This window comes from Leuresthes tenuis, unplaced genomic scaffold, assembly GCF_036924035.1.
Source record: "Leuresthes tenuis unplaced genomic scaffold, fLeuTen1.0.hap1 SCAF_15, whole genome shotgun sequence".
Taxonomy (NCBI): Eukaryota; Metazoa; Chordata; class Actinopteri; order Atheriniformes; family Atherinopsidae; genus Leuresthes; species Leuresthes tenuis.
The window spans coordinates 33,062,824-33,090,461 of record NW_027325369.1 but is presented as its reverse complement, the minus strand read 5'-3'; the positions used below and the strand labels follow the sequence as shown (position 1 = coordinate 33,090,461).

Here is a 27,638-nt window from a genome sequence, read left to right as displayed (position 1 = left end):
AGGTGGTGGGAACAAAGCAAATGCTGGTGTCCAGCAGAGCGGGCTGATCTCACCCCGACTAATCCAGATTTAAAAAATCAACATTTTCTTTCCTCTTTTGCTGGAACTCCGTCCTTCTTTCATCCCAGCAGGCGCTGAACTTTAGCTTTACTCCGGCTTCTCTGCATGTTATCCGGCCAACAAAGGATCATCATGGTGCAAGGTATGTGTGCACGAGTGTGATGACAAGCGCCACTCTGATGGCGAGGACGTGAGCGGGGGAGGGCCGTGGCAAAGTTTAGCTGATCAGAACCGAATCAGAACGCATTTAGCTCATTAGAGGAGAGGCGCAGCAGCAGGAAGAGGAAGAGGAGGGCAAGGAGAGCTCCTCCATCCCTCACGCCACACGACAAGTCCTGTCGTCAAAATGAGAGCCATCCAAAACAAACTGCCGCAGCGAGTGTGTGTGTCCCTGTCTCTGTGCCCTGTTAACAAATTAGAAGGATTACCAGAAGAGAGTGCCAGAGCATACCAGCTAATCCCGCACACTGGCCTGCACCACTGCACCTGGGGAGCATGTGTGACACTGTGTGTGTGGGTGTGGCGACAGAAATGTCTTCGTAATCCCACACATACACGCAGAAACACACCTGAAACTCTTACAGTGTGTTACAGGGGCCGGAGCGACGGCTGGGGGGCCTTTGACTGCCGCCTCAGCTGATGTGTTAATTGCAAAGTAGTTGGAATACTTTGCATGCTGATGATGGTGCTAATGAAGTGGATGAACAGGTCCTGTTCTCTCTCTGGCTGTCATGGCGTCTAACTGGCAAATATAAATAGAAAAGTCAGTGAGATATTCCACAGCTGCTGCCGGATCAGAAACAATCCCTTTTTAAAAATGATGCAATGTGATGCAAAATTAATCCTTTGTGTTATTATCAATAGATATGCATAAAAAGCCAGTTGCATGCGGGGTTTTTCCCTGAGCTGCACAGACGCCTGACCTCAGTCCCATCAACACCTGCAGGATGAAGTGAAATAGTGACTGTGACAAAGATGTCAACACCAACATCAGGCTGAGTCTCAGCGTCCAGGTTCAACATCTGCTGCTGTTTGTGGAGGCTCCTCTGCTTTAACAGTCGCATCAGGGATCCAGACTCTGATAACAAGCTCTGTCACAATATCTGCACATTGGTAACACCATGAAATGATAGACCAGGAGTAAACTTTTTCATGATTAAGTGTGCATGTGCTGAATGTTGAGCGCTGAATAAAAGCTAAAGTCTTAAGCCTTGGCTTTGGACGAGAAAGGAAACTTGCTTGCCTGAACATGGATAAATCAAACTGAGGATCTATCCCATCACTTCTGGTCCCAGCCCAGCTCTCGAACCCCCCCCCACGGCAGTCCGTTGGCATTAAAGTGTTAACAGAAAATGCACAATAGCTACATAGATAGCAACCTATCCCTCCATGGGTTTACAGCCTAACCGTCTCCTCTGGTGGAAGCTCAGAGGGTTCAGTGTTGCTTCTAAAGTTTTACTAATAAAATCCCCCCCTAAACGAGTCCCCCCCCAGCGCCGAATCATTCTTCCATGCACAGCAACTTAGCTTAGCTCTGCTGCCTGTATAAAGGGTCGAGCTGATCAGGAATATTCACGCTTACATTTCGGCGTGGGGCAGACTGTTTTCAGAGTACTTTTGTCTCTTGAGGTTAAGTCATTGACATCTTGTCAGGTGAAGAGCTGGCGTGGCCACAATAGAGAAGCCCTGCCACAGGCTTGATGTGCCTGGGACAGCGGTCCAGCACATTTTTGGATCCCTCACACTCTCCTCTATGTCTCCCCGTCACCTGTCCCATCCAAATCTTCTCCCGCCTGCCCTCCCTGCACATGAAGCCCGGCCAAGTAGCACGCTGCCAACTGGGAGTCTCCTGGAACACATCACTCCCCCACACACACACACTCTGCAGCTCCATCCAAGACTATGATGTAGCAGTGCCTCTTCTGTCTGAATAAGACACATTACAGCTTTGTCTGACACCGGCATCAAAAGGAAAATCTCTTTCTGCCGGTGTTGTTCTCACTGCTCGCCTGGGCTTCACTGCTGAAGCAGGCAGCTGAACGCAGTCCCAGCTTCATGAATTCAGCGCTTCACCTTTTCAGCACACATTTTTCGGGTGAATTTAACCTTTTTTAACTCTTTAAATAGTTGCAGTTGTAGCTGGACGTTTGCACACACTCATCATGGACGAGAATGTCATGGAAACGTCAGGTTTTCGCTGATTTCTTTGATTGTTCTTCGAGAGAATTTGCTTTTATCCATCTATCTATATTGATTTCTCTCTCCCAGAGCACATCTAATGTTTGGTTGCTTCTGACAGGATTCTGGTTGAATGTTTGAATGCTTGTCAGACAAAAAGTTCATATTTGACTGAACAAACTTCCTCCACAGGCAGAGAAGCAGGATGATTTGGTGTGAGGTGGCAGAGGAGGTTCAGCAGGGAGGGGAGCACCTGACAATGAAAGACTGAAGCCTGGGGTCTGAGTGTTTTGGTCAGACTCGACTTGTTTATACAGAAATAGCAGCGAGACGTAGGAGCAGGGAGGGAAGTAGTGCAGGTGGAGGAGATGCAGACCAGAGAGGGGTTAGAGGAGGGCATGGATGGAGGGATGGAGCGAGGGAAGAGGGGACAGGTCTGTGCCGCAGGTCCTTATAAGGCCTGGATGACTGCAGAGCTCTGTCCATGAAGCAGAGTCACTGTAGAATAAAACTGAGCCGCGGAGAGCCGACTAATGCTGGATTTATATTAAATATGCATTTTTAAAGCAGCTCACATCAACATCAAACGATAAATTAGACCTAATTTAAAGCTTTGTTCTCATTGGATCATCTGTTTTCCCACTTTAAAAGATCTGCTCAGACACTTTTTGAACAGCACTCTATTAGTAACGTATAAAGAATATAAAAATATAAATAAACAACCCCTCTGGTTGCATGAGATTTGCTGAAGAAGCAAACGTGTTTCTACGTCAGATTAATCAAAAATAACTCAGGATCCAGACAGCCACACACTGAACGAGTCGATTATCTGTCGACAGATCAGTTTCGTTAAAAACATTTAAAAAGTGCTGCTGTGGTCAACAGTTCTATCAGCAGAACTGGCATAAAGCCAAACCACACGCACAGTTTCCATGTTTCTGCTTCAGAAGAAGAGATTTATTTCTATTAATCCCCCTGCACTTTATGCTTCTGCTGCTACTGTTAATTCTCAGTCATGCTTAGAGGGTGAAACACTGTGGATGGAATCTGAAAGCCTCCTTTTTTTTTGTTTAGGTTGAGGGAGGAGCTCCTCCATCCTCCTGCCGTCTCCACACTAACTGGAAGCAGGCCGACTCCCATAACCAATCCAGTCTGTTTTCATTTGCTCATACCAAAACACACAGATGCACGTCTGAAGGGCCGTCTTCATCTCTTAAAGGAGAAACGCTCCGCTTTCATCTCTGCTGCAGTCACAAAGCTAAGATGTAAAGCAGCTAGTCAGCCAGAAAATCACCTGAGCTGAACCTGACGGAGTTTATAGATCGATGTTACAGGCAGAAGAGCTGCACCATAAAGAGAAAACATGCAACCACATCCTGCCACATGTTGCAGTGTGCAGCTGGAATCGTGAAGCTAACCGTGGCACAGAAGCACGCCATCCTACGACACACTGCGTCACGACCTGGACGCTTCCCGCAGTCCCAGGTTGAGTCATAATGAGGAAAAAGTGAGCTCCACAAAAGCAAGGAGGAGGTTTAGTGCGAGGAGACAACTGTGAGACAGTTCAGCCGCCAAACACAACAGAGGAAGAAGAAAGAATGCTGTTAGCTCATCTATCACATGTACGCAGATCTTTGGCTGCAAAAATAGGCCTGCCTGATTTGTGGGGTTATCGCTCAAATAGTTTTCACTGCAAACACTTCTTCTTTTTCTTTTAGGGGCTGAGGAACTCTGCTTACTTTTTAAAAACGTGTTGAAAGTAGCTGCCGTTTTAAAGTTCTGAACTGGCCCTTCAACTAACTCAGAGATGTGTCACACAGACACACAGAGGGCCAGTCAGCCAGCCAAGAGCTGACCATTTAGGTCAAAACATCCACTGCTGGAGCTGAATTCTGTGCACGTGAATGCTCCGTCCAGCCGCTGAACACAGGCTCACATCAGGCGAATGTGGATGCACTGATCTGATTTCCCTCACCACAGCCAGGCAGATGGTGCTGCTGTGCTCGCAAAAGCATGACGGGAAGCCCTCGGAGGGTGGAGGCCTGCTGGTGGTCGGCCCTACTTTATCCACTGACCAATCACAGCTGGAAGAAAATGGCTGGGATCCCGCAGTCGCAGTGAATGCCTGCATGGGTGGCCGTACGGTGCTGCAGCGAAGCAAAGCATCGAGACGATACGACAGTATGCTGAGAGGCAGTGAGAGCAAAAACAACAGAAGCCCTGTGGTGATTAAGCAGCCGCAGCGAGTGAGAAAATACTGCACCCGCCAACCTGCAATTTTCTTCCAGGTATGCCTTTTATTTGCAAGCCTACAAGTGGTGCCACAGGGGCAGTTAGGAGGTTCCTACACAAGCAGGAACGTGTGCATTCAGCATCTTAGACACAAAAATGCTCCGACAAAAAACGCAGCACTCCAGCTTTCCTGGAAAAGCAGCTCTCTAAGTGCATAAAGACAGAAAAAGACAGAACGGGGAGGGTCTGCCTGTTTCTAATCAGACGGGTACTGCCAGTTATTGGCCCTCAGCCAGCATTGTTTACTTGGCCAACCCCCAGCCGCGCTCTGAATTGTAAATTATCCCAGCAATGGGCAATTTTAGCCTCACCAACAGGTAGGAAAAAACGTTCCCACATGGGAGGGCCTGAGTATGAACACATGCTCTCACAGCCTAAAAAATATCATATAAATTCATTACTGGCTGTCCTGGAAAACAGGACAAGGACTGCTTTCTCAGGAGAAAAACTACACATGTTATTGATTTATTTACAGATGAAAAAAAGAGAGGCGGCAGCATCCCTGTTCCTCTCCTCCAGCCCTCTTTTTGTTATCTGTGATGTTGCCCAGAGAAATCAATAGAACAACTGTAGCTAGCAAGCTTTGTTTATCTTTTCCTCTAAGTGAATAATTCAAGGGTGTCAGCAGGGGTGAGGCAAAGCTTTGATACAAACGAAAGGGTTTGGTGTTCACAGTGGAGGGGGGGGGTGGATCTAACTCCCTCTTTATCTCAGTGTTTTTCCCCCAAAAGTCTCAAGGAGATGCTGCTTTGGTTCTGCAACACCAACAATGTCCCTCAGCTACAGCGGTGCAGAAACCGATGGGAAAGGACGTGGAAATGCTGCAGGAGTTTCTTCTGGGGCTTCTGCAGGTGCCCAAAGAGATGGAGACAAACAGGCTTTGGGTAATCTTAAAACAAACTAGTTGTCAAGTCAGGGAAAACTGCCCAAACTGCCACATTCTGAGGTGAATTCAGCCTGAAAGAAACGTTTTGCGTCCTAAACAAAGGTGCTCAGGGCTGCATGAAGGTCCTGAAGGTGTAGCTGAGCCTGTCTGAGGTGGATAAAGTGTCTGCAAGGAGGTTTAATAACGGGGACCTGCAACAAATCAACCGGAAGGGTTTAAATTACTGTTTTGTCATAAAGTTTGATTTTATGTTGCTCCCTCCCCCTGTGTGTATAGCCGGGTAGTAAGTGGTGAGATTTAAACCCTCCTAAACAAGGGGATCAACATGTATTTGTCAGGCTATGTCACCCTCAGCTACTTGCACATACATACACACACTCCTCCACGCATGCACAACAAGGCAGCAAACATTTCCAGTGAAGTCACTAAACCTCAGCGTCCCACCTTCACCACGGACGCACAAAAGCCCTCAGTCCCTTGTAATTGAGGTTTAAATCCTTTCCTAACATCCTTCCATCCCTCACTCTTCACCAAACATGGATTGCGCCAACACAGGGCCCCTAATCCCTCCCAGTTTAACCAAGTGAGAAATTAGCTTTTGTTAAGTGGTGATTTGGCCGGTGCTAAACGCCAGCAGACGACTGTAGAGGAGAGGGGCAGCCGTGAGTCGCCCAAACTCAGCAAAATACGTAATAATCCCATCCTGCATGTGTGCTTGGCCTGGATCTACTGCTGCCTGCCGTTGTGCAATGGCAGCGCTGTCAAATTACTCTTAGCTGAGATCTACGTCTTCCTCTGTTTGGTCCAAAAATCTTTTTAAAGCATCAAAGGCCTGTTTGTATAACCTTCTTCAGATGTGTTGTGTCTGTTTCGCAGGCTGTACATGCCTCCAAATCCCCTCCTGACTTTTTCCTCTTCTGCTGCCATTTCTGACTTTATGAAATCAGATCATGTATGCAAGCTGCAGCGTGTCAGGCTGATAGACGACACGAGGAAGGGCTGCAGATTCAGACCCTCAAAGCCGCTGAGAAAGAGCAGGCTGTTGTAGCAGGAGGAGACAAGACAAAGCACAGCGTCGCCTCTGAGGCTCAGCAGGGAGGAATCTGCCACAGAAAGCCTCTGTGACTCCGTTTCAGGCTGAACAAAATTCAGGAGTTAATTCCGAGTTTGCAGTTGCAGGATGCTGTGACATAGCTAGAAGGCAAGAGATATCCAGACAATGAAAGAAGAAGATCAATGAACTGTTGGAGAGAAAACTGCTGATGACCAGCGTGCCAAACTTTTCTTATTTTATGAGCGACTTCAGACCAGACGAGCGTTAAGTTTATTCACCAGTGTGCTGGGAGGACAAAGGGGTTGTTGTCTTTCTGCAGAACACCACAGCGCTTTGAACCCTGATTCATACGGAACGCAGTGTGTTGATTTATTCCTTTATTTCCCTCCTCCTCTTTGGTCATCAGGCTGGTTGTGGATAAGCCGTTTTATTTATTTTAACCTAGATGGAACTCTAAAAAAACAGCTTCCAGACATCAGGAGCTGAGCTTGAAAAAGCGCTTTCACCGTGCACAGCCACTGCTCCGACATGCACTCCGCTTTGCCATATTTAAATTTTAATGATGGCTCCTCTATCTAAGTGCTCCCCAATGTTTTATCTGATGTAACCTCCTGAAAACAAAGCAGCGTTTCTGTTTAATCTAAGTACTTTTTAGGAAGACATTACCCAGAAAAAAGAAAGTCCGACTAAACAAGCAGACGCTTATGTAGCACAGATATGTTTTCCTCTTCTGTTAATCATTTAGCAACCCCTCCAGTTTAATCTGGCAGTGCCCTGTGGGGGTCCTGACCATCAGGCTCGGAACCAGTGCCCCGTTTCACTCATGTTTTCCTTTAATGAGAACCATGGGATGCAGCTGACAGGTCTGTAAAAAGCTAAATTTAGAGTTTAGATTCTTCTAATGCATGCTTTGCATTATCAGCTGTCAGCTTTAGCATTGTAACAACCCATAACTCTCTGAATAAATCAGCAGTTTCAGAAGAAATTCCAGCCTACAGCACAGTGCAAAAGACTTGATCCAACCTTAAGTGTCTCAAGACTTTTCCACAGCACTGGAAATGAAACAGGCTTTGATAGTTTTGGTTGTGTTGCATGTGTCAGATTTTTTTTTTTAGATAAGCAGGGAAACATTCATTTATTCAGAAGCAACGTGAATATGAAATGTTTGCCAGATATGCCAGGATGTAACACCCACCTTCATTCTGTCACTTTGTATAAATATAAACCCGGAGGGTGTTGGAAAATGCTAGTTTAGGGTGACTGGTTAGATGTGTCAGGTCCCTGTAAGAATAGATGGAATGGATCTGGATCAGGATCTGGATCTGGATCAGGATCTGGATCTGGATCTGGACCTGGATCAGGATCACTGGATCTGGATCTGGATCTTGATCTGGATCAGGATCTGGATCTGGATCAGGATCAGGATCTGGATCTGGATCTGGATCTGGATCTGGATCAGGATCAGGATCAGGATTACTGGATCTGGATCTGGATCTGGATCTGGATCTGGATCTGGATCAGGATCAGGATCAGGATCAGGATCAGGATATCTGGATCTGGATCTGGATCAGGATCAGGATCAGGATATCTGGATCAGGATCAGGATCACTGGATCTAACATTTCTCCTTCACTGCAGTCCAAACGCACCCAAAGACACAGCGTGAACACAAACATGACAGATTTACACAGAGAAAAACTGCAGTTAAATACAGGCACGCACATGTCCCAAAAATAGAGGTTTTCATTACACACACGCACGTGCACGCACATGCACGTGCACGCACGTGCACGCACGCACACAGCACACTGGGAGCTTTGGGCGCAGTTTCTCTGTAAACACACAATGCAGCACAGTGCAGGATGGCATTCAGAGCGCATCCTGCCGTTCCTGGAGGGCCTGAAATATCAGCAGCAGCGGCTGGAAACGAAGGCAGACAGAAGCATAGTTTTGCATGCAGCCATTGTCGCCGCCACAAAGCTTCCCCATCAGCATCCCTCACCTTTCCTCTGCCTCTATTCACGCTCACATCGCTGTACCTGCCTGACATCGGCTCCACGCTCACAAACACAACAGGAAACAAACTGCACCAAGTGCCTTATCGCCCCATCTGATCTGTGTTAGAAAAGCCGTATAAAAGCCTCTCCTGTCAACAGAAGGATTATTCTCACAGGAAGCTCTATTTTACACGGACAATACGTTCCCCGTGAGGTGACTGCTCTGATGACAGATGACTGGCGTTCGCATCCTCCTGATGATCCCGGAGTTTAGCCCCAAAACTGCGGGTGGATGTAAATAATTTATATATTTGTTCATTAATTTTAACATTAAAGTGATTATGTCTGCTGCTGTTAATCCCTCAGAGAGAGAAAAGAGGAGCGTTGAACAAATAAAACGGCAGTTTACACAAAATCACACTGATATTCGTTGTAAAGCAAGACAATATGTGCCAAAAATCACTGTAATTGTGCTGGTTGTTTAGGGTTTTTTTGTTTTTTAGGTTAATTCGGTTCACAGACAGTTTTCTTTCCTGCCTGCAGCACAGTTATAGCTTCAGAAGATGGGGCCAGACTGAAGAAAAAAGGGAATCCAGTCAACACAGAAGGTTTATCTTAAAGCAAGCCATGGTGGTTTCCTAAACTTAAACATGTGGTTTTAATGCCGAAACCTAACCATGTATTTTAGGTTCTTAAACTAAACCAAACAAGGACAAAACTGACTGAAAACAAGAGCAAACTTCATCCATCTGATCTGATGCTAAACATGAAATTAAGCTAAATATTTACATTTTTGCTGGTTTTCTTCTCTTTGAAAAGGTGGTTGGACTCATTACCCAGTAAAAGGAATGCAGAACCTTTCACTAAGTGGCTTTAATGAATAAACCTGATTCAGTTTTATTTATATAATGTCATTTCAACCCAAAAGTCATCTCAAGAAACTTTAAAGATTATTCAATTCAATTCAATTCAATTATACTGAACAGTAAGAAGTAAAATTTCACATTATTTTCACAAATTCTTTAAAACTGTATCTCATATATTGGATATTAATGTGAGTTTCAGGAACTTCTCATATGTAGGCATAAGGCAGTCATTTAAAAAGCTAAATATCTGACATATTTAACATATTTAATGTGCTAATAAGTCCAACAAGCCTGAGTCCTTCACAGGTTTAACTGTCATTTTACAGAGTTTTCTCTGACTACACTTTCACAGTTTTCCTTTTTCTCTCCTGATGTATTATCCATTTGAAGACTTAGGTTCTTTTCAAATTTAACTCCACAGTTTAGCGGGAAGAATGGTTCACAGCAGCTGTCTTTAAGAGATCCACAGGGAAAGCCCCCTGCTAAAGCTACGAGAAAAAGTTTGCAAAAAACAGAGACCTATCCTGAACTCTCACGACTGGAGGAGAATTAAAAGTAGGAATCTTCAGTATTAGCGCTTAAAAACCTTTAACTGTGGCTGCCCTGTGATTCATGTCCATCCTGTTGATGTGTTGGCCGCTGCCCCAGACTCTCCATGCTCCCAACAGCCTCTGGCTTTATTTCTGTTGCTGCTTCAGAATGAATCACACAGCAGCAAGAATTTTCCCCTCTTCCTTTTCTCTTCATTTCATTAGATTTTTGCACATCTAAAAGAAAACGCATTCTGTACTTTAAAACACCAGTGCTGAAAATATGTACAAAAGGCTCCCAAAATCCCAAAAACTGGTTTAGTAGGAGGTTTATTGAACCTGATCAGTCCTGTGGAGAATTCAAATGAGCTCGTCCTGGAATAAAAAGCCTTAAATAAATGGAACGCTTCTGAAATCAACTCGCATTCAATCAGATGCTATTTTTAACACGGATCCGGTTACCGACGGAAACGCAGTCGTTAAAAATCTCAGAGTGGGCTCCTTCCAGATGTACAAAATGCACATAAAGCTGTCAAAAACAAAAGACAGTGCCAACACGTGCTAACACATGCTAACACGTGCTAAAAACATGCTAACATATGCTAACACATGCTACGAAAAGAGGCATCTGAAATAAGAGAAATTAGGTTTTATTAGAATTAATGTTTTCAAACAGCACAGTTTGAGAAATCTTTGCTGATTGAAACGAAGAACTGAGAGTAAACAATAGATTCACAAATGGCTGCCAGCCAGCCTGAGTGTGAGTGTGTGTGAGAGTGTGTGTGTGAGTGTGTGTGTGATAAAAAAATTAGAGGATTTCACTGAAAAGCTTCTCTTTTCACTCTCCACAAATAAAGGAGATTTCATGAAAGTTATGGACAGAAAAGGAGCCGCCTGAAAAGCAAACCACACCAATCTGCCATCTCTGATAAAGCCCCAAACACCCCCCCTCCACGGCTCACCTTCATCATCCCCACCCTCTTCATCCTCCTTCACACAGAGCCTCCTCCACCAATCTCATCACTAACACCAGGACATCAATTTTTGCAAGTCGCCGAAAATTACCATGCATGAATGCAAAAAAGGCTGATCAGGAGTAATTAACACGGCTTCATATGCAAATTTTATTAATGCAGAACTACAAAGTCATTATGCAAATGAGGGTTTCGTCGAGCCTCTTGACAAATACTCGCAGCTCCAGCCATCTAGCAGCCAGGATGGATGACAAGTCTGCTCACTCAGTTTAGACTGGAGGGATGCCTGTGTGTTTTAGTCTAGTTACTGGATTAGCACTGGTTAGTGCTGCTGGCTAGCTGTGTGTGTGTGCGTGCGTGCGCGCGCATAGATGGGCTACTTTGTGTGTAAACTGTGTGATTAGGAAAGTGGCTAATGGCTGCGCGGCAGAGTAATGAACCTGAGATGCAGGGGATGGAGGCATCGGGGGTGGAGGGGGGTGAGACGATATGAATATGCATGATGCTCACTGGCTTTGATGATTAAAGAAAATTTTAATATTTAAATGAGTGCATGCAAAGTGATTAACGCAGCAGAGAGAGGGGACAGGGCGAAATCACAAAAAGGGATTTTGAAAATGCAAAGAAGCACAAGAGATGCTCTATTAGCGGTGAAGGCTCTTCCCTCCCAGCTCCGTGTTCCTCCCCGGCTCTGCCTGCCTTTACAGCTCTTATTTTGCTCTGGGTGTCTGGTTTGTGTCCAGGATGTTGGATTTACAGAGGAAAGGTAGAAGAGCAGGATGGAGGGAGGAGAAGGAGGAGAAAACGAGGCTCTTACACAAACAAAAAGGCGCGCAGCCACTCTGGAGCTCAGGTCACGCTGTGCCTCCTGATACGTTTCTAACACCGCGCTCTGTTGGCAGGTGGCACCGCTGATTTATGCTAAATATGTCCTTTGGCGACAGGACCTAACACAGGAGATACAAATCCTTTTTCAAACACGGGATACGTAACATTAATAGCTTCATCGGTTTGTTAAAGCTACAATGGTCACTTTAGCGCTGCTCCAGCAGAAAGTGTGGAACCGGCGGTAAATAACGGGATCGAACACCGATCTCTCAGAGTCACGGTTTCTCAGAGGAACATTTATACCATCCATAATAACATGCACAGTGTTAAACACGGAGGTGGTGGATGGAAGCAGCTGAAATGCTGACTTTTCTACAGGTTGAGGCTTATTGATCAGAGAGTTTAACACAGAAGGCTCCACCATCAGAGGAAGGGCCACAACTGTCCCTCCACAGGTTCTGCTGTCTCAGATTAACATGTTTTACCATGAAAATGCACAGCAAGCTAACAAACACGCAGCTAAAATGGTGGTGGATGCAGCATCTGAACATGGATTTATCATCAGACAGAGCAGAAGCTGCAGCTCAGACATTATCATCGAAGGTAGAACTGTGGAGGTTGGAAAGCGTTGTCTTCAATTTATCTTAATAGCTCGATGTGTCTGATTCCTCTGAAGCTAATCTGAAGCCTGCATTAGTACACACTGCTGTGCATGTGAGTGCAGCAGCGTGCACGTGTGAAAAATCACACCAACATGGTCCGACTGATGCAGAAAAATGTTGCAAAAAAGCTCAGAGCGGTCATTCAGACCCGTTCTGAGAGGCTCTGGATGAACAAAGAATAAAATCCATAAAAGAAGGCAGGATGGACCGCAGAGGGTCCAGCTGAAGGACCCGGAACCAGCCCTACAAATGGACCACATCCATGGATAGGTGGGGCTCTTTGGGCTTTTCAAACCGTTCATGTTTCATCCTGACGGCAAACATCATCCTGAAGTGTTTATCTGAGCAAGAAGGCTGTTTTACTTCCTTTAATTCATTCATTCTTTCCTTTCAGTTTCACGCTCTTTCATCACAGAAATGGTTCCGTTCAGGAAGGTGCTGCATCTGAAATCTCAGGAGTGAAGCTGGGCTCCGTGTTCACGGCCGGTTAGTCGATGGTAATCCTGCACTCAGCAGGTCTGGAGGCTGCAGAGCATTCTTTCAAATGCTGCCGATACTTTTTCAGGATTTCTGCACGGCCACAAAATGTGAAAATGGAAAAAAAAAGCAGCAAATGTTCCTGAAAGTTGAAGATATTGGATGTGAAACACTGTGATGTATCTACATGTGTCCACACCCTTCCAGGCCTGTTAAAAAATGCATCAGGGCTGCAAAATGTGGAGAAACGCACACGTGCAGCAACACAAATACCCGAACTCGCCGACAACACACACAGAGCGAGGAGTGATACAAACCAGAGTAATTACCACTTCAAAAAGGCCGTCGCTCCATCCGAGAGGCCTCGCAGCTTTATTGAAACAACGCAAAAAAACACGAGCAGCGGGCACCGTGATGCTCTAAAGTACAGGCTGTTATATCAAACACACACACACGGATCGCTGCTACGTCTTTGTGCCGCTTCATTTGGGGATAAATAAACATATGGTGGATATTACAGGCGTGATCTGACATCACGTGTGTCCACAACGCCGAAATAAAGAATCATTTTCTCTCATTCCCTCGTAAAACTGCACATCCGCCGTTAAATCACAGCTTTCGGGCTGATAATTCTGTGTGTGTGAGAGATATTAACCTCGTCTCCGTGGACAATCAGTGTGAAAAACAGAAGAAAAAAGGAAGAGCTGCTGCACACACACACAACCTGTCAGATTAAAAAGGTGTCATCGTATCGGAGTTTGTCAAACCACTGCCTGCCTGTGTGTGCGTCCCTCTTCCCTCCGACTGGACTTAGTTAAATGTCTGAATTAAACCCCGGCTGACAAGACTTAAAGGGCTGCAGAGCACCGTGTCAGGTGCTGTTAAACACTGCTCAGTGAGAAGTGTACACAGTGTGGAAAAATGAGTGTTTCCTTCTCCTCCCTAATCCACGCTGGCAGGATTCCACTTCGGCGCTGCTGCCAGTTAACATGACTTTAACATGTCCAGTTTCCTGGGGGGTGGAGGTGTGTGAGCTGACGGTTGCCGGCTCAAATCCCCGAACAGGTGGAGCTCTGCTGCATCAGGCTGGATGCTGGAGCCCTGCCTTCAGTGTTGGTAGCTGATTAAATTGGCCAAACTGATGGCCCCCTTCCACTAATTGATAGAAATCCCCGGTAAATTTACACTGTTCTATCAAGCAAATCATTTGGAGTTTTTTTCACCTATTCTGACTAAAATTAAACAGAAAAAAATCTAAAATCTCAGGATTTTCTCATAAAAATTTAGATTTTTCACTAAAAGCTTCAGCATTTGAAGAAACTATGCAAGCATTTAGTGTATTTATGTTTATTAATATGTTTTAAGATAAAAATGTTCATGATGATAAATGTTGAGTCACATTTATATCACTTCAGAATTTAAAGATAAATACATTCATACGCTGCATTGGGTTATTATAGGTTAAAATACCCTAAATGTGACCCCAAATGTCTGTTCTCCATATATACACAGTATATATATATATATATATATATATATACATAGATATATCTATCTATCTATCTATCTATATATATATATATAGATAGATAGATATATATATATACCATATATCTATCCATATATATAGATAGATATAGCTATATATATATGGATATATATTACAAATATTAATTTTCTTAGCATTTGAAAACACATATAAACAGAAATTATTTGTCTGTGTTTTAGCTACAAACTGACATCAGTGCAGTTAGAAGTGGAGGAAATTAGGGGTTAGGGTATATATATTATAAGGGTATATATATTTCCACCCTATATAGGTATAGGAAATTGGTACTAAAATATATAAAATATGGCACTAATACCTCTTTGTTAAATTGATCCAATCTGATGTGTTTTTGTTTCTCATTTGACTTTGTGGAGTTTCTCATATTATAATCATTAAATGTTGTTTAATTTCAATATTTCAAAGACATAAGAGCGATATAAGAGATTAGATTATAAGAGATATGTTGTGTTATATTTGAGGTGTTTTCCTGTACAAATGAGTTATTTATTTGAGATACCGTCCAGATCTCACTGTAAATACTTTAAATCAGCAGAAATTAGGCAGAAATCATCTTCAGTGTCTAACGAGCTCATTCTGATTCGGACGCTTTTCTCAGATTTTTATTTTCCTAAAATTGGCTCAATGAAATTGGAGAAAATCGAGGCAGAAGAACTCGTGTTCCAGCAGAAATGGCGTGCGTCCTGCTCCGTAAAACCTCTGTAACGAGCTTTATTTCTGCCTCCCAGTCTGGAACAGAAAGAAAACCAGCAGCTCTCTCAGAGCAGGAACACCTCCTCTAATTCAGGGTTAAAAAAAGAGGCAAAACTTGGCCTGATGCTCATGTAAGCGTGTGAAGAAGCTCCACAATACAGCAGTAGCTCGACCTGCTGGGAGCCAATTACCAAGTGTTGTCGTGAGTCGTGTTCTGAGCTGACGTTCAAACTCCCCGATCAGTTTTCTCCGTCCTCTCCTCTTTCAGCAGGTAATGAAAGGTGTAAAAATCTAATGGAAGCAAAACTCAATCCGAGTTCCAAAGAGAAAAATTCCTCCTGCTCTGCTTTCAGTCCCCCAGTGATCCCGAGGAGGGCTGAGTGTGTTCGCTGCAAATTAAACTCTGTCTTGATTAATAAACCGCTCTGTCCCCTCCTTGTGTTAATAAGGTGCTCGTTGGACATATTTCATGTGGAAATTGTGAAATAGCGAGGGTAATTTTCAAACATAAAATGTTATTGGAGCAATATAGTTTACAGTTGCCGCAGTGCACGTCCAATTGAGCCACTAATGTTTTTGCTTTTAATGTGAGAATTATTGCAGTTTCTGTTATAAAGAAATATTGTGCAATTATAATTCCAAGCCTTCCAACGGAGCTCATGTGGGGTTGATTTCACCAGAGGATTGCAGTTAGATATATTGCAAGCATTTGAACACAGGGGGAAATATATACATTTATGCACATAAATAAGAATAATGGCAACTTAATGACATGACCAGCGACAGTCAATTAGCACACGCCTGAGAGCAGCTCTGCTCACACTCTGGGATTAGCTGGAAGATATTTGCATCCTGCGGTTTGGAGTTCCAGAGAAATGGAGCTCTCGGAGGTACAGGTGGCCGCCCTGTCCGCAGCTGCCTGGCAGAGCCTGATCAAATATTGATGAAGGGCCAAACACAGTGTTTACAGCGGGGGCCAAACCACAGCCTGACATGCTCAGAGTGGCTCGGAGAAGGCTTCCTCACTGCTGCTGATGGTGTTCTCACGCATTCAAGCTGCAGATTATTACAGCAGCAGACATTTAAACTGCATCAGAAACAGATAAGTGACAGAATTAGAGGAAGATTTCCCGATGAAGAAGTGCCACGTTGGAAACTTCGTGCACTCAAACCTGAGGCAAAATGAGCAAATCAGTTCTTTAAATGTGTTAAAATGTGTTAAAAGTCCTGACCTGGGAGCAGACTTCCTGATTTTTATTTCACGTTCAGTGAAAATTAATAATTAACCTTCAATTTATCAAATATTCTCTCAAAATTAAAACTTTTAAAATTATACAAAAAAAGGTCTTAAGAGTCTTTGGTTTGTTGAGATTTGCACCAAAGAAAAATCCTTCAAACTTCTTCTTTGTTTACTGCGGTATTTCGTATCATTTCGCTGTTTTTTTCATTTCAAACGTGTGAAAAAATAAAACTGTGACACGAAGCTGCGACAGGACGCTGCAGCAGGGCCAAAAGAGAGCATGAAACTGTGATAAAGGCATCATTACACAGCACCAAAGCTACCGTGCATCCTGCTCGGGCTCAAAGGCCCTTTAATTTCATGCAGATATGAAGCTTGTCTGTCAGTTTATGGCTCCTTGAAAAGAGGACATGTTTGCCTAATCATTTCTAATAATGCCGCAGCATCCTGCATCCACAGATGAGTTTCTGCACGATCACATCTCATGGGAATTAAAACCACTTCTCTTTGGTAATAGATCCAATAAACAAACATTGGCTCTGGTAGCAGCGCAGAAATCATCACTTTGGTGATGAAACGCAGAATCTCAGATGATAAAGGTTTTATCGCGGAATCTTCTCAGTCCTGACCTGCTAACAGATCCCAAAGACAGTGTCCTGTTAATATTAGTTATAATAACCCTGAGGACAACTCGTCTGTCTCAGAAACATTACCTTCAGCTATGGACCGGATCAACAGGTGCCTCCAAACCTGATCCTAACCTCCAAACCTGGAACTCTGAGAAGTTCCTCTGGAACCGCTGACCTGGTGGTTTCCTGCAGTCCAGCAGAAAGCTGCAGACGTTCAGCCTTGCAAACACTGACCTCGTCCCAGGCTGGAATATGCTGCCTCCCTCTCCTCCTTACGAGCATCCGGCTGGTTTCAGATACAACTGCTGGTGCTCTTCCCCCACAGCTGCTCTCCAGCTCTTTGCCCCACTGAATGTGGAGAAACTTGCTCTTTTTAATCCCTCTTTCTCTGACTTCTCCTTCTCTGCTTGTGTTTTTCTTTCCTGGATTTGCTTATTTGAATTTTAATGAGTTTTTCACCTTTTTAAGCAGATGGCTTAGGCTGGATTTCCCCATGAAAGTCGGGGTGAGTCTCTGTCACGTTTTGCACAATTTGTTTCAACTAGCCGAGTCCTTGAGGGGGTTTGAGTGGGTAATGTGCCTCTCTTTTTCCTCCCGCTCCCCCCATGTTGTCCTCCTCTAATGAAATGAACATCTCTGTCTCTGATGGAGAGGATGAGCTACACTGAAACAGAAAAACTGAACAAAGCGTGTGTGTGTGTGTGTGTTTCAGTGGGATGAAACTAAACTAATGATGCACTTCTATCTCAGTCACACATACTGACATTCGGTCAGACTGCAGGCTCCTCTGAAATAGCAATAATGCATTTTCATGCATTCCACTGACGCTCCTCAGTTGGACAATGAGTCCTGATACAGATGTGTTTAAATCCTATTTCCTGCACCTCTCCTCACCTGCAGACCTGCATCTGTGGCAGCAACAAAATATATATTTTGCAGGTATTTCAGGGTTTATATCGTCTGTTCCTCCTGATTTTAAATTCACAAAAATCAGAAGAGCTGATGCCGAGTGGCTCGATTCACTTTAATTTGTGTCGCAGCGAATCACAACAAACGGTTGATGTGTTCAGGCCTGGGGAGCTGACCAATCAGAGCGGACTGGGCTTTTTAGAAGGGGGTGGTGGGATATTAAAGCGCACTTTCCCTTCACTGAAGAAGGAAAAACAGACTTAGGAAAAGATGACCAAAAGATGAGCCTGCAGTGAGCATCTATCCATAGATATAAAGATATAAAGATACATATATATATTTATCTAAGTAAATCACAGCTAATAAGACTGGAAGGAAATATTTTAGGGTCTGAGTGAATCCTTCCTGCATCTCTTATTGAACAAAGGACACTACAGCAGATAATAAAGGAAGCACCGAAGCCCCCTTTTTACATTTAAATAATTCGAAAAGCCCTCATCATGGCTGCTACTTAGATACTTCTGGGTCATTTCACTCAGTGGAGAATCTTCCCGAGCAATAAATAAATGAATGTTTAAATAAATAACTAACGTTGAACTTGGCTTAGTTTAAAGACTGGAAGAAGAGGTCTCAGTGTGGCTTTTCCACTCCTCTAGAGCTCCATGATGAATATGTTTGTTTAATGCAAAATGCTGTTAAAAAAGCTACAAGTTGTGGGGTTTAAGAGGCCAAACTGGAACTATTTCTGGTAAAAAAGTCATCATAAAAAGTGAGAAATGGAAACTGAATCTGTGCGACGGTATTTTTAAAAGCTTCGAATGTTTCCCAAAGAACAGCAATAAAAAGCTGTGAAGCAGCAGAGAAAGAAGGACAAACTTTCTACAAACTTCTTCTTCATAAAGACAACAGATTTTGCATCATGGTGCTGACAAAACTTTGCACATTTCTCTGATTGCTGTGGTGAAACTTTGCCTGCCACCAGCAGGGTTAGTGCTCCATCTGTTTCTCTGGGGATGCTTTAAATTTGGAATATTCTTTTTCTTTTTTCTCTTTACGAGTCACAACTTTAAAACTACAACTTGAGTTTGTGGTTTTATTTCTGGACCTGGAACATGAGCAGACTAACCTGCTCATGTTCCAGTCTTTTCTTCCTCGCTGTCTTTACTCTGAAGACGCGTGAATCAGTTTTATCTCTTTAACAGAAAGTGCTTTTCCCTAAAATGAGAGAGTGCTGGCTGTGCCTACCTGTCGGCGTGTTCTCCTGCTTGGGGCAAATTCCTTTGATGGGCGTCTTCTCTCCCCGCCCACCTCCTTCCCGGCGTCCTCCCACCACCTCCTCCTCCTCTGGTGTCACCTGGATGCCGATCTCCACCGGCTCCACCACCTTCCTTAGCTCCCCCCGCTGGGCGTAGTGATGAAGGCTCTGCAGACTCCCTCCTCCTCCTCGGTCGTTCATCTTGTCGTAGCAACCATTGGGCAGCAGCGGCGTTTGGCACTGCTTCTTCTTGTGCTCGATGAAGAGGAGGATGTCGCCCAGCGGGAAGGTCATCTGGCACTGGCCGCAGGTCAGCAGGTCGTGGTCGGCGTGGAGGCCGGGCGGCAACGAGTGGGCCAAGCTGGGGTCCAAAGGGTGTGAAGGGAGGCCGAGCGGGTGGGAGGCAAGGCCGAGCGGGTGGGGGGGGGGCGTGTCGGAAAGCAGAGCGCCATCTGGATGCTCAACTTCCGCTAAAGAAAAGAAGGAAAACACAACGTTAACATGAACCTGGAACTCGTTTAGTTTCTAACAGCCAAAAGCAGAAGGATTCATCACTTAAGAAAGATCGAAAGACAAAATATTCTGCCAGCCACGAGCTTCTGCAGGGTCCCCACAAAGTTCAGATGAAGCAATAACAACGTGAATGAAGCCAGAGAACGCTCCATTAGTGGGACTCATGGGGCAGCGTCCTAACCCGAGAGGCTTTTAACCTTTAAGTGTCTCCAGTTTGAACAGACTTGTGCTCTGCAGTGCATCAAACTTTAATTCAGTGACACGGAGAAGACACCTGCTGAGAAATGACCGATCCTGTATCTCCTGGAGGTGGAAGAGGAGCAGAAATGGACTGGGACTGGTTTTAAAAATGCAGATTCGCTGCTGCAGCACTTGTTGAACTCCAGGAAGCTCCAACAACCCAGTCAGCGGGTTTAATTTCTCATCATCTCAGCCACTTCGACTGTTTATACGTCAACAGTCGGAATACGATCAAAACCCCTTTTTTTCTGAGGGAAAGGAGGATTTAAAAGAACGAGCTGCATGCGTGTGATTGGTTCCAAACAATTCTGGCTTAACGCAAACACCCGAACAAAGTCTGCTGGTTGGCGTCGGGTCATCTAAAGAACTGCTGTGAGGTGGAGCTTCTAACCAGGCTGCACATATCGATCTAAGTGTGACACTTTAGTCATTTAGTTTTAGTGCCAGAACAGATTGATTCTGGCCAGTTTGAACTGATGGAAACAGCAGGCAGACGGCGCACATGGTGGAGAACAAACAGAAACAGACCACTGAAGTGGAGGAGCGGAGAGGCCTGGAAGAGTGTGGAGAAAACAACTGATCCACACAGAAAAATAATGATGATGAAGAAGGAACTCGCAGTCCTCCTCCTCATCATAGCCTCCCTGCCTCTAATAGATGATGGATTAGCAGCAGCTTGGCCATTTGTCTCAGCCTCCATGTTAGAAATGCAAACAGATTTGGGATGTCAGATGCAGATGAAGCCTCCAGATGGAGCGGCCCACCTCGTGTCTACCTGCTGCAGGACGGCTCGTAAACACACAGGTGATCGACTTTCACTGTGAAAACACACCCGTGAACCCTGGAATATAATCTGCAGGATGTGTTCAAGAACCTTCTATTTATCAGCGGAAAAATCCAGTGCAAGCATCTGCCTTTATGTTTGGTTGCTACAGCGACAGGAAGCGCATGCAGGTGTGGCACATCACCGCTCCCCCACTGTGTGTCATGACGACTGTCGATGTTTCCCGTGCGCACACACATGTGCATCGTTGTGTTTGTGCGTGTGAGGCCTGCAGGCTGCAGCCATCTGTCCTCTGCTGAAATGATCGGATGCGTACAGTAGAGTGTGTTCCCCGCTAATAAACATTAGAGACAATGAAGCCAGTTAACTGACCTGGAAGAAACCCAACCCACAGTCACACTGACCCCCCCCCCAACACACACGCACCGTGAACTCGAGCTCATCGGAGACATTAGCCGCTGCAGTAATATGATAAAAAATGAGACAGACATGAAATATGCAGCTGTCTTCCTGTGGGTGAGATGCTCTGATCAACTGGATCTGATTCACTCGAGACCACAGAAAATAGTTCTATCAAATTTACACGCAACTGCAGGTATCTTATGAATCTACTTAAAGTGAAGCTACATCCAGCTGGAACCTGCCCGCTGAGACTGTAAAAAGCAAAGCGTGCGCTCACGTGCAGTTCGTATGCAGATCACGGGTACAGAGGAGGAAGCCACACTTCGGACTGATTTAAGAGGGTTTGTGCGAGTCAGGCAGGATGGATAATAAGATTTCAGTCAACAGGATCTCCAGAAGAACAAAAAATAGAGATCAACATAATTAAACAGCTCCTGTCGGTGCCAGAAAGGTGTTTTTTTTATCTGTTTGGAGAAGTTTGGCCTGAGCAGGCTGCAGTCTCTGCTTTGGCTTCATATCTGATCAACTGTCTTTATTCCTGCACAAAACATGCTGAAAGTCTGCTGTTTATGCTGAAGAAAATGGCTCCTAAATACCTGCAAAAGGTCAGTTCTGGACTGGAAGAGGTGAGCTCTGGAGATAAAGTGGGTGACGCTGCATATGCTCACATGCACACACACACGCCTGCAGTGCAAACACAAAGATTACTCTTTATTATCAAACTTATTTCAGCTGAAGTGATGCAGCTGCTGCACAAACAGCCGGGTGTAGAAAGGGTTTGAGTTGCTCTTGTTGAGTATCTGAAACTTTGGACTTTATTTCTTGGACCGTTTGGTCGCTGCCAGTCAGACACGGAGAGCTGGACTCATAAACTCTGAGCTTTCAGTTAAATTTCAGATATTTACACTTGTGCACGGAGGCGTTCTGCTGGCAGGTGTTTTTACGGGTTCAAACCATCATCCTCGCTTTCCTCTCATTTCCTGTCAGCTATCAAAACCAAAATACTTTTTTCATCAGACATAACACCTCTGTTTCACCAACAGAGAGAAAGGCAACGAACTTTAGTGCTTAAGACAACACTAATATCCATGAATATGCACCGAAAACCCGTTAAATGACAGAAAATTCAAGGCTATCCCAGGATAAATGCTTCTATCACCAAAGTCTTCGTGTGGATCTGAAATAATAATTTGGTTCAGGTGTGGATGATAAAGCATTAACCTGTAAGGGAGCATGGAGCCCCTCTGCTCGGGAGGCGCTGTGGTGGGAATGAAGCGCTCCTCAGAAATACAACAGCTCTAAAAACAACCAGCCTGAATTTAGAGAGGATTTAAATAGTGTTTCAGCTATATAAAACATATATAATTTGCTTCAATAGATGACAGATGATCACACACAGCATTTTAAAAGCCATTCAGAAGGTGAGTCAGTTTGAAACTCAAGGTAATGTGTGAGAAGAAAATCACTACAAACAGAGGCTGATCACAAAATTAGCCTCAAAGTAAAGCTTTAGTCCAGCCAGCACAGAGTAACACACACACACGCACACACACACACACGCGCACACACACGCACACACAGATGCTGCATCAGTCAGTCACACTCTGTTGTGAACTGACAGTATTCACTGTAAATAAGAAGTGTCACAGACAGTGAAGTACACGGTGTGCAGCTGCTGACAGTTAAAGAGGTGAACGTGGTCTTCCAGCACTGATGTCATCTGATTAACACACACACACGTGCACACACGCACACACACGCACACTGCTGCCCTTCTCAGTGGCAGAGCGATGCAGCACTGACAGCCTGAGAGCTCCCCCTAGCAGACAGACAGACCGAGAGGAGGAGGAGGACGAGCCGACGACAGACAGGCAGCTCACAAAAAGCCTCAGCTGAGCAAACCGACACTCTGGTATGCAGGAGTGTGTGCGTGTGCGTGCGTGTGTGCGTGCAGCATCAACGGTGTGTGCAGCCTGCTGATCAACAAAATGAGTTCAGGCATGCTTTTTAGGATCTGGAAACTTGTCCTGTGCATTCATGGACACACACACACGCTCTCAAACTCTCAAAAAAAAGAAAGAACTGCACAAGATGTCAATTAAAGGATCAGTCCGCTCAAATTAGAAGAAATAAAACATTATCTGTGGTGAGGAATAAGATTGTGGCTGACTGCTTTCTTAAATATAGCATTTAAACTAATCAAAGCAACGTGTGTTTTCTCGTCAGACTGGATGGAACATCACCACACACACACACACATTTAGCTGTTTTAACTAACCATTTAAGCCCATAAAACTGGACCACATTTATGAAAACAAAGACTGATGCGACCACGATGTGTTCGTTTCAATCCAACGTGTGACTCAACGCGACACAGTGAAGAGATGCGTTTTCATCTGTGGCATTTTAAAGGCACCTCGTCTGCAGGCTCCTCTCTGCCTCTAACAAAGACTTGGACCCAGCAGGGTGCACGGCTATTTGACAAGCCAAAGGGAAACATGCATCTCAAGTGGGCGACTGCAATTTACACGCAGCCCTCTGCTTCTCTGTGTGTGTGTGTGTGTGCGGCTACAATGAAAGCTCTCGTCCTGTTTGCGTCTCTTCGCACTAAATCAGCCTCTTGGAGGAAAGCCGGGGTTATTTGCAGCGAATGAGAAGCAGAAGGCTCGTCTGCACCTTCGGGTGTAAACCGTCTCCGCGTTGTGACGCTCTACCATGAACAAAACTATCTCGGTTTCCACTGTTTCTTTTGTGTCTCTGGGGGAGAAACTGCTGCGAACTCAGAATGATTTTTTTAATCTGAACGTGGCAGGAAATGAGTGTGAATTAGGTGAAAGTGTACAGGGCTGGATGTGGTGTTACATTTCTACCGACACGCCGGTAAACATGCAAATTATTCCTCAGTATTCATGGAGTGCACTGAGCATTGACCTGATTCCAGGTCCAAAGCCTTATTGATTTCTGAGAGAGAAGAATTAGAGGATGGTTGTTCCGCTTTAAGAAAACTCTGAGCATCCTCTGAACTCTGAGCGCTGACTGGCTGAGGCCTTGCCAAACTGCATTTGAAAAATCAGTCTCACCTTTCCAGATGCCTCCTCCAGCTCAAGCACGCGACAAAAGAGCCTAACGTGTAGAATTCATGCACAGCAAATGTAGTTTTTATGTGAGTGTGCGATACTTTCAAATGAAAAATCCTCTGCACTGAAACCCAGGTCAGATGGATTTTATCGCCTGACAGCTCAAGAAGAATTATGTAGATTTTGGGGAGGGGAATTCACATGTGTGCATTTGCATATGTGTGTGTGTGCTGATATCCACACACACACGCACGTGTTCTCCAGCATCATAAATCGGGGAGCTTCTCTTGGACATAAATGATGGAATGTACGGCACCATGCTGCAGCCTGAGAGGTGATAAATCAGACAGACAGACAGACAGACCTGCACCGTGGACACAAACTGAGCCACAAACAGGAAGCTCGCTTATTTGCCTCCATCTTCTGATTCTCTCGGCTTTTGATTGCTTCACTATCTGTTCATCTTTTGGTGTGTTTTCACCTCTCTGAAGCATGCAGGGTGCACAAAGTGACCCGTTTCACAACCCAACACACCTCAAAGTTGTGGCTCTTTTTGTCAAACACATGCAGTGACTTTTCGTGCGTGTGATTATGTGAGTGTGCACACAGAAGGATGACACCGGCAGGCCTTCAGCAGAGCAGAAACCACGCATGGACACTTTACAGTGAATGTGGGTGCACCAGGCTGCAGAGGTGAGCGTGGACACGCTGTGGTGTCAGTCACGTGACCTGGCTGCGTCACAAAGTCAAGTCTCCACAAAAAAAGCCCAAGAAAAGAAGCAATAATCACCAAGTCTGCATCCACACCTCCTCCCCGGTGAAAATGTTCAGAGCACTCACGGGTATTTAGTTGCGTTGTGCACAGCTGAAGGTCTGTCAGGACACATGAGCCCGAAAACTGATCTGAGGCCAGAAAGAACATTTTCACCGCCGAGAAATCTGCAGGCAAAAACTGTCAAAAAGACCCAGAGTTTTTGTCTTAAATATGAAAACTGTTCGCTGCTAAAATGACAAAATCCGCCGCGCTCCACGTCTGTTTTCTCAGTTTCTGTAAAAGAATTAAAAAAGAAGAAAAAGAAACGCCTGGAAAGATGAAATTAATCTTTAACATTTCGTTTTTAAATGCCGTCACTTTCTGAAAAGTGCCGTGAGAGAAATCCTTTATTTTTGCCCTGTCCGCGCGTGCGGGGTGTTAAATAACCCAAACCTTCCATTAATATTACAACCAGGGGGAAATAAGCTCTACAGAAACACCGTGCACGGGACACACGGGCTGGCACGAGCAGTGATGTTCAGGGGGAAGATCCACCGGACCAGCCGCGTGCGCACAAAAGGAGCTGCTTGATCTATTTTTCGATCGTTTTCTGAAAGGTTGACTGATCATTTTCATTCGCGAAAAAGACAAACAGATTTTATCGGAATTAAATTTCTGGAATAAAACTCAACTCTTCTTTTGTGTTTTAATTTTAAGTGAATAAAACAGAGCAGCTGCTCGTGCTCACCGTGAAGAAACAACACTAAAGTCCGTAAAAAATCTAATGAAATACATTTATTTAAATTAGACGAAGAAGAAATTACTTTAAATGTTAATCCATTCGTATATTCCCCATCATAAATGCCAGCGAACTTTAATTTAAATCAGCAGCGGGGCAATAAAGAGTCTCGGGACGGATCCTCTCCGTGAGCAGCTCTTCCAGTCAAAGTCAAACCCGCGGACAGACATTTATTCACTCTGTGCGTAAATTTGCTCCAGTGATAGCGGGTTATTTATGGACTGTGGTGATCAGATAAGCATTTTAAAGCATCTGTCTAATTTTTTGTCAATAAATCAGGAGAGGAGAAAAGTGGCCCTCAGGGGACACTTCGGCAAACTCTCTGCTCCAACTCTGAAAATGTTCAGTTTTACGCACCGAAAGAAAAGGGAAAAGAAAAGAAAAACAGCCAACTTCTGAGAATGTCAGTGGAGAGGGAAAAAGAGGAGACATTGCAGAGCTGTGGAGATGTTCTCTTGCAGGTATACTTACGTGTAATTTCTCTCTGGGACAGGTGCTGCGGGTTCCCCTGCTTGCGTCGGGACATCGCCCTGGCATTTACACTGGCATCGCCCGGAGAGCGGCGCTGGAAGGGTCGGCTCTCCTTCTCCTCCTCCTCCTCCCCCTGCTGCTGCTCCGGGAACTGGCCAAACTGACCCCAAAATTTGCTGGGCACCCCAAACTGACCGCTACTCACTGGCCCAAAATACGGCCCTCTAAGTGACCCGTGCGCGGCGGATCGCTCCGCGGTGGGCAGCGGCTGCTGCACTCTGAGATAACCGTGGCGCAGCGCTGGGCGCCGGGGCGCTCGCTCGGAGCTCGGTGCCAAAGTGGTTGAGCGCTTCACTTGTTCGGTCGCGGTGTGGGTGAGGGAGGGGGATAGTCCGGCTCTTCCTTCCGCAGCTTTCACACCATCCCTCAGAGGAGAGCGAAGAAATGAGCGGAGCGGAGAGGATGGATACGCGGCGAGTCCCCTCCTGATGGTCACTCAGTGTCAGCGTCCACTGTCCGGCCACCCAGCGCTGGAAAAAGCGGGTGACTGGACGTCAATTAACTCGTGAACGTGTGTAAAATAGGAATCCAGTTTTCTTCTCGGCACTTCCCGAGATGTCGCCGAGTCGTGGGCACTTTTGCCGCTGCACTGACGGCGCCGGCCGGGCGGGCGGGTTAGACTTTAACTCTTCCAGTCAAAGCCCAGTACTGGTCTGAGGACAGTCTGTCACCCTCTTTTCTCTTTGTGCTCGTAGCGCAGTCCCGCATGCCCGGTGTGCGCGCGGCTGTGTGCGGCTCTGTGCGGCTCTCTGGCTTCTACGACGGGAGAAAACTCAAGTTCAAGTGCGGACGTGACGTTCAGTCTGCGGTGAGAAGGGAGAGTGGAGACTGAAGAGCACTGGGGGCGACTAGTGGTAGCTTTCACACACAAACACACACACACACACTCACACCCTCGCACACACTCGGGCATGTGGCGCGCACGGCAGCAGTGGTCAGAGTCGCTCAAGTCATCTCCGCCGTCAAAGCGTTGCAGTTAGAGCGGGATTTCTTTCTGTTTGTGAGTGACCTGAGGGGCTCCACACCTGCTCCACGCGGTGCTGGACACATTTGCACGCGCTCGTGCTCGTTTAAAAAGGTTTACGGGTGGTAGTGTCTCAATATGAGCTGTTTCTGAAGCCACTCGGATGAGCTGGAGATCTTCACATTTCTCTGATTGTTCGCTAATTTTTAATCTGCACGTTAATATTTGACCCTTTTAAACCAATGCGTTAAATGTGCACGCGCAGAGACACAACAAAGGGATGCTATAAAGCACAATGCACTTGGACACAACATAAATTAGTCATTTAAATGCGCAAAAACACAATTAACCCTGAACAATTCCGAACCATTGATTGAGCGCCTGATTAAATCTGTATTAAACATTTACCACAGAAGAAGTCCGTATATGTTACTGTTATTTAGTCCTGAAAAATATCGCACTGGTCTGGAGTCAGCTG

General features: G+C 45.2%; 1 protein-coding gene across 2 annotated transcripts in view; it reads right to left on the bottom strand.

Annotated features, from left to right (window-relative positions):
- bcl11ba (BCL11 transcription factor B a) overlaps window positions 1–27,027 on the bottom strand; it is a 39,021-nt gene extending 11,994 nt beyond the window's left edge. For both annotated transcript variants that reach the window (XM_072365054.1, XM_072365055.1), the window contains exons 1-2: window positions 26,137–27,027; window positions 19,087–19,566 (exon numbers count right to left, since the gene is read on the bottom strand). In XM_072365054.1, the coding sequence (XP_072221155.1) occupies window positions 19,087–19,566; window positions 26,137–26,191 (535 nt within the window). In that variant the 5' untranslated portion in view covers window positions 26,192–27,027. The remainder of the gene's footprint in view (window positions 1–19,086; window positions 19,567–26,136) is intronic.
- Between the last annotated feature and the right edge of the window lie 611 nt (window positions 27,028–27,638).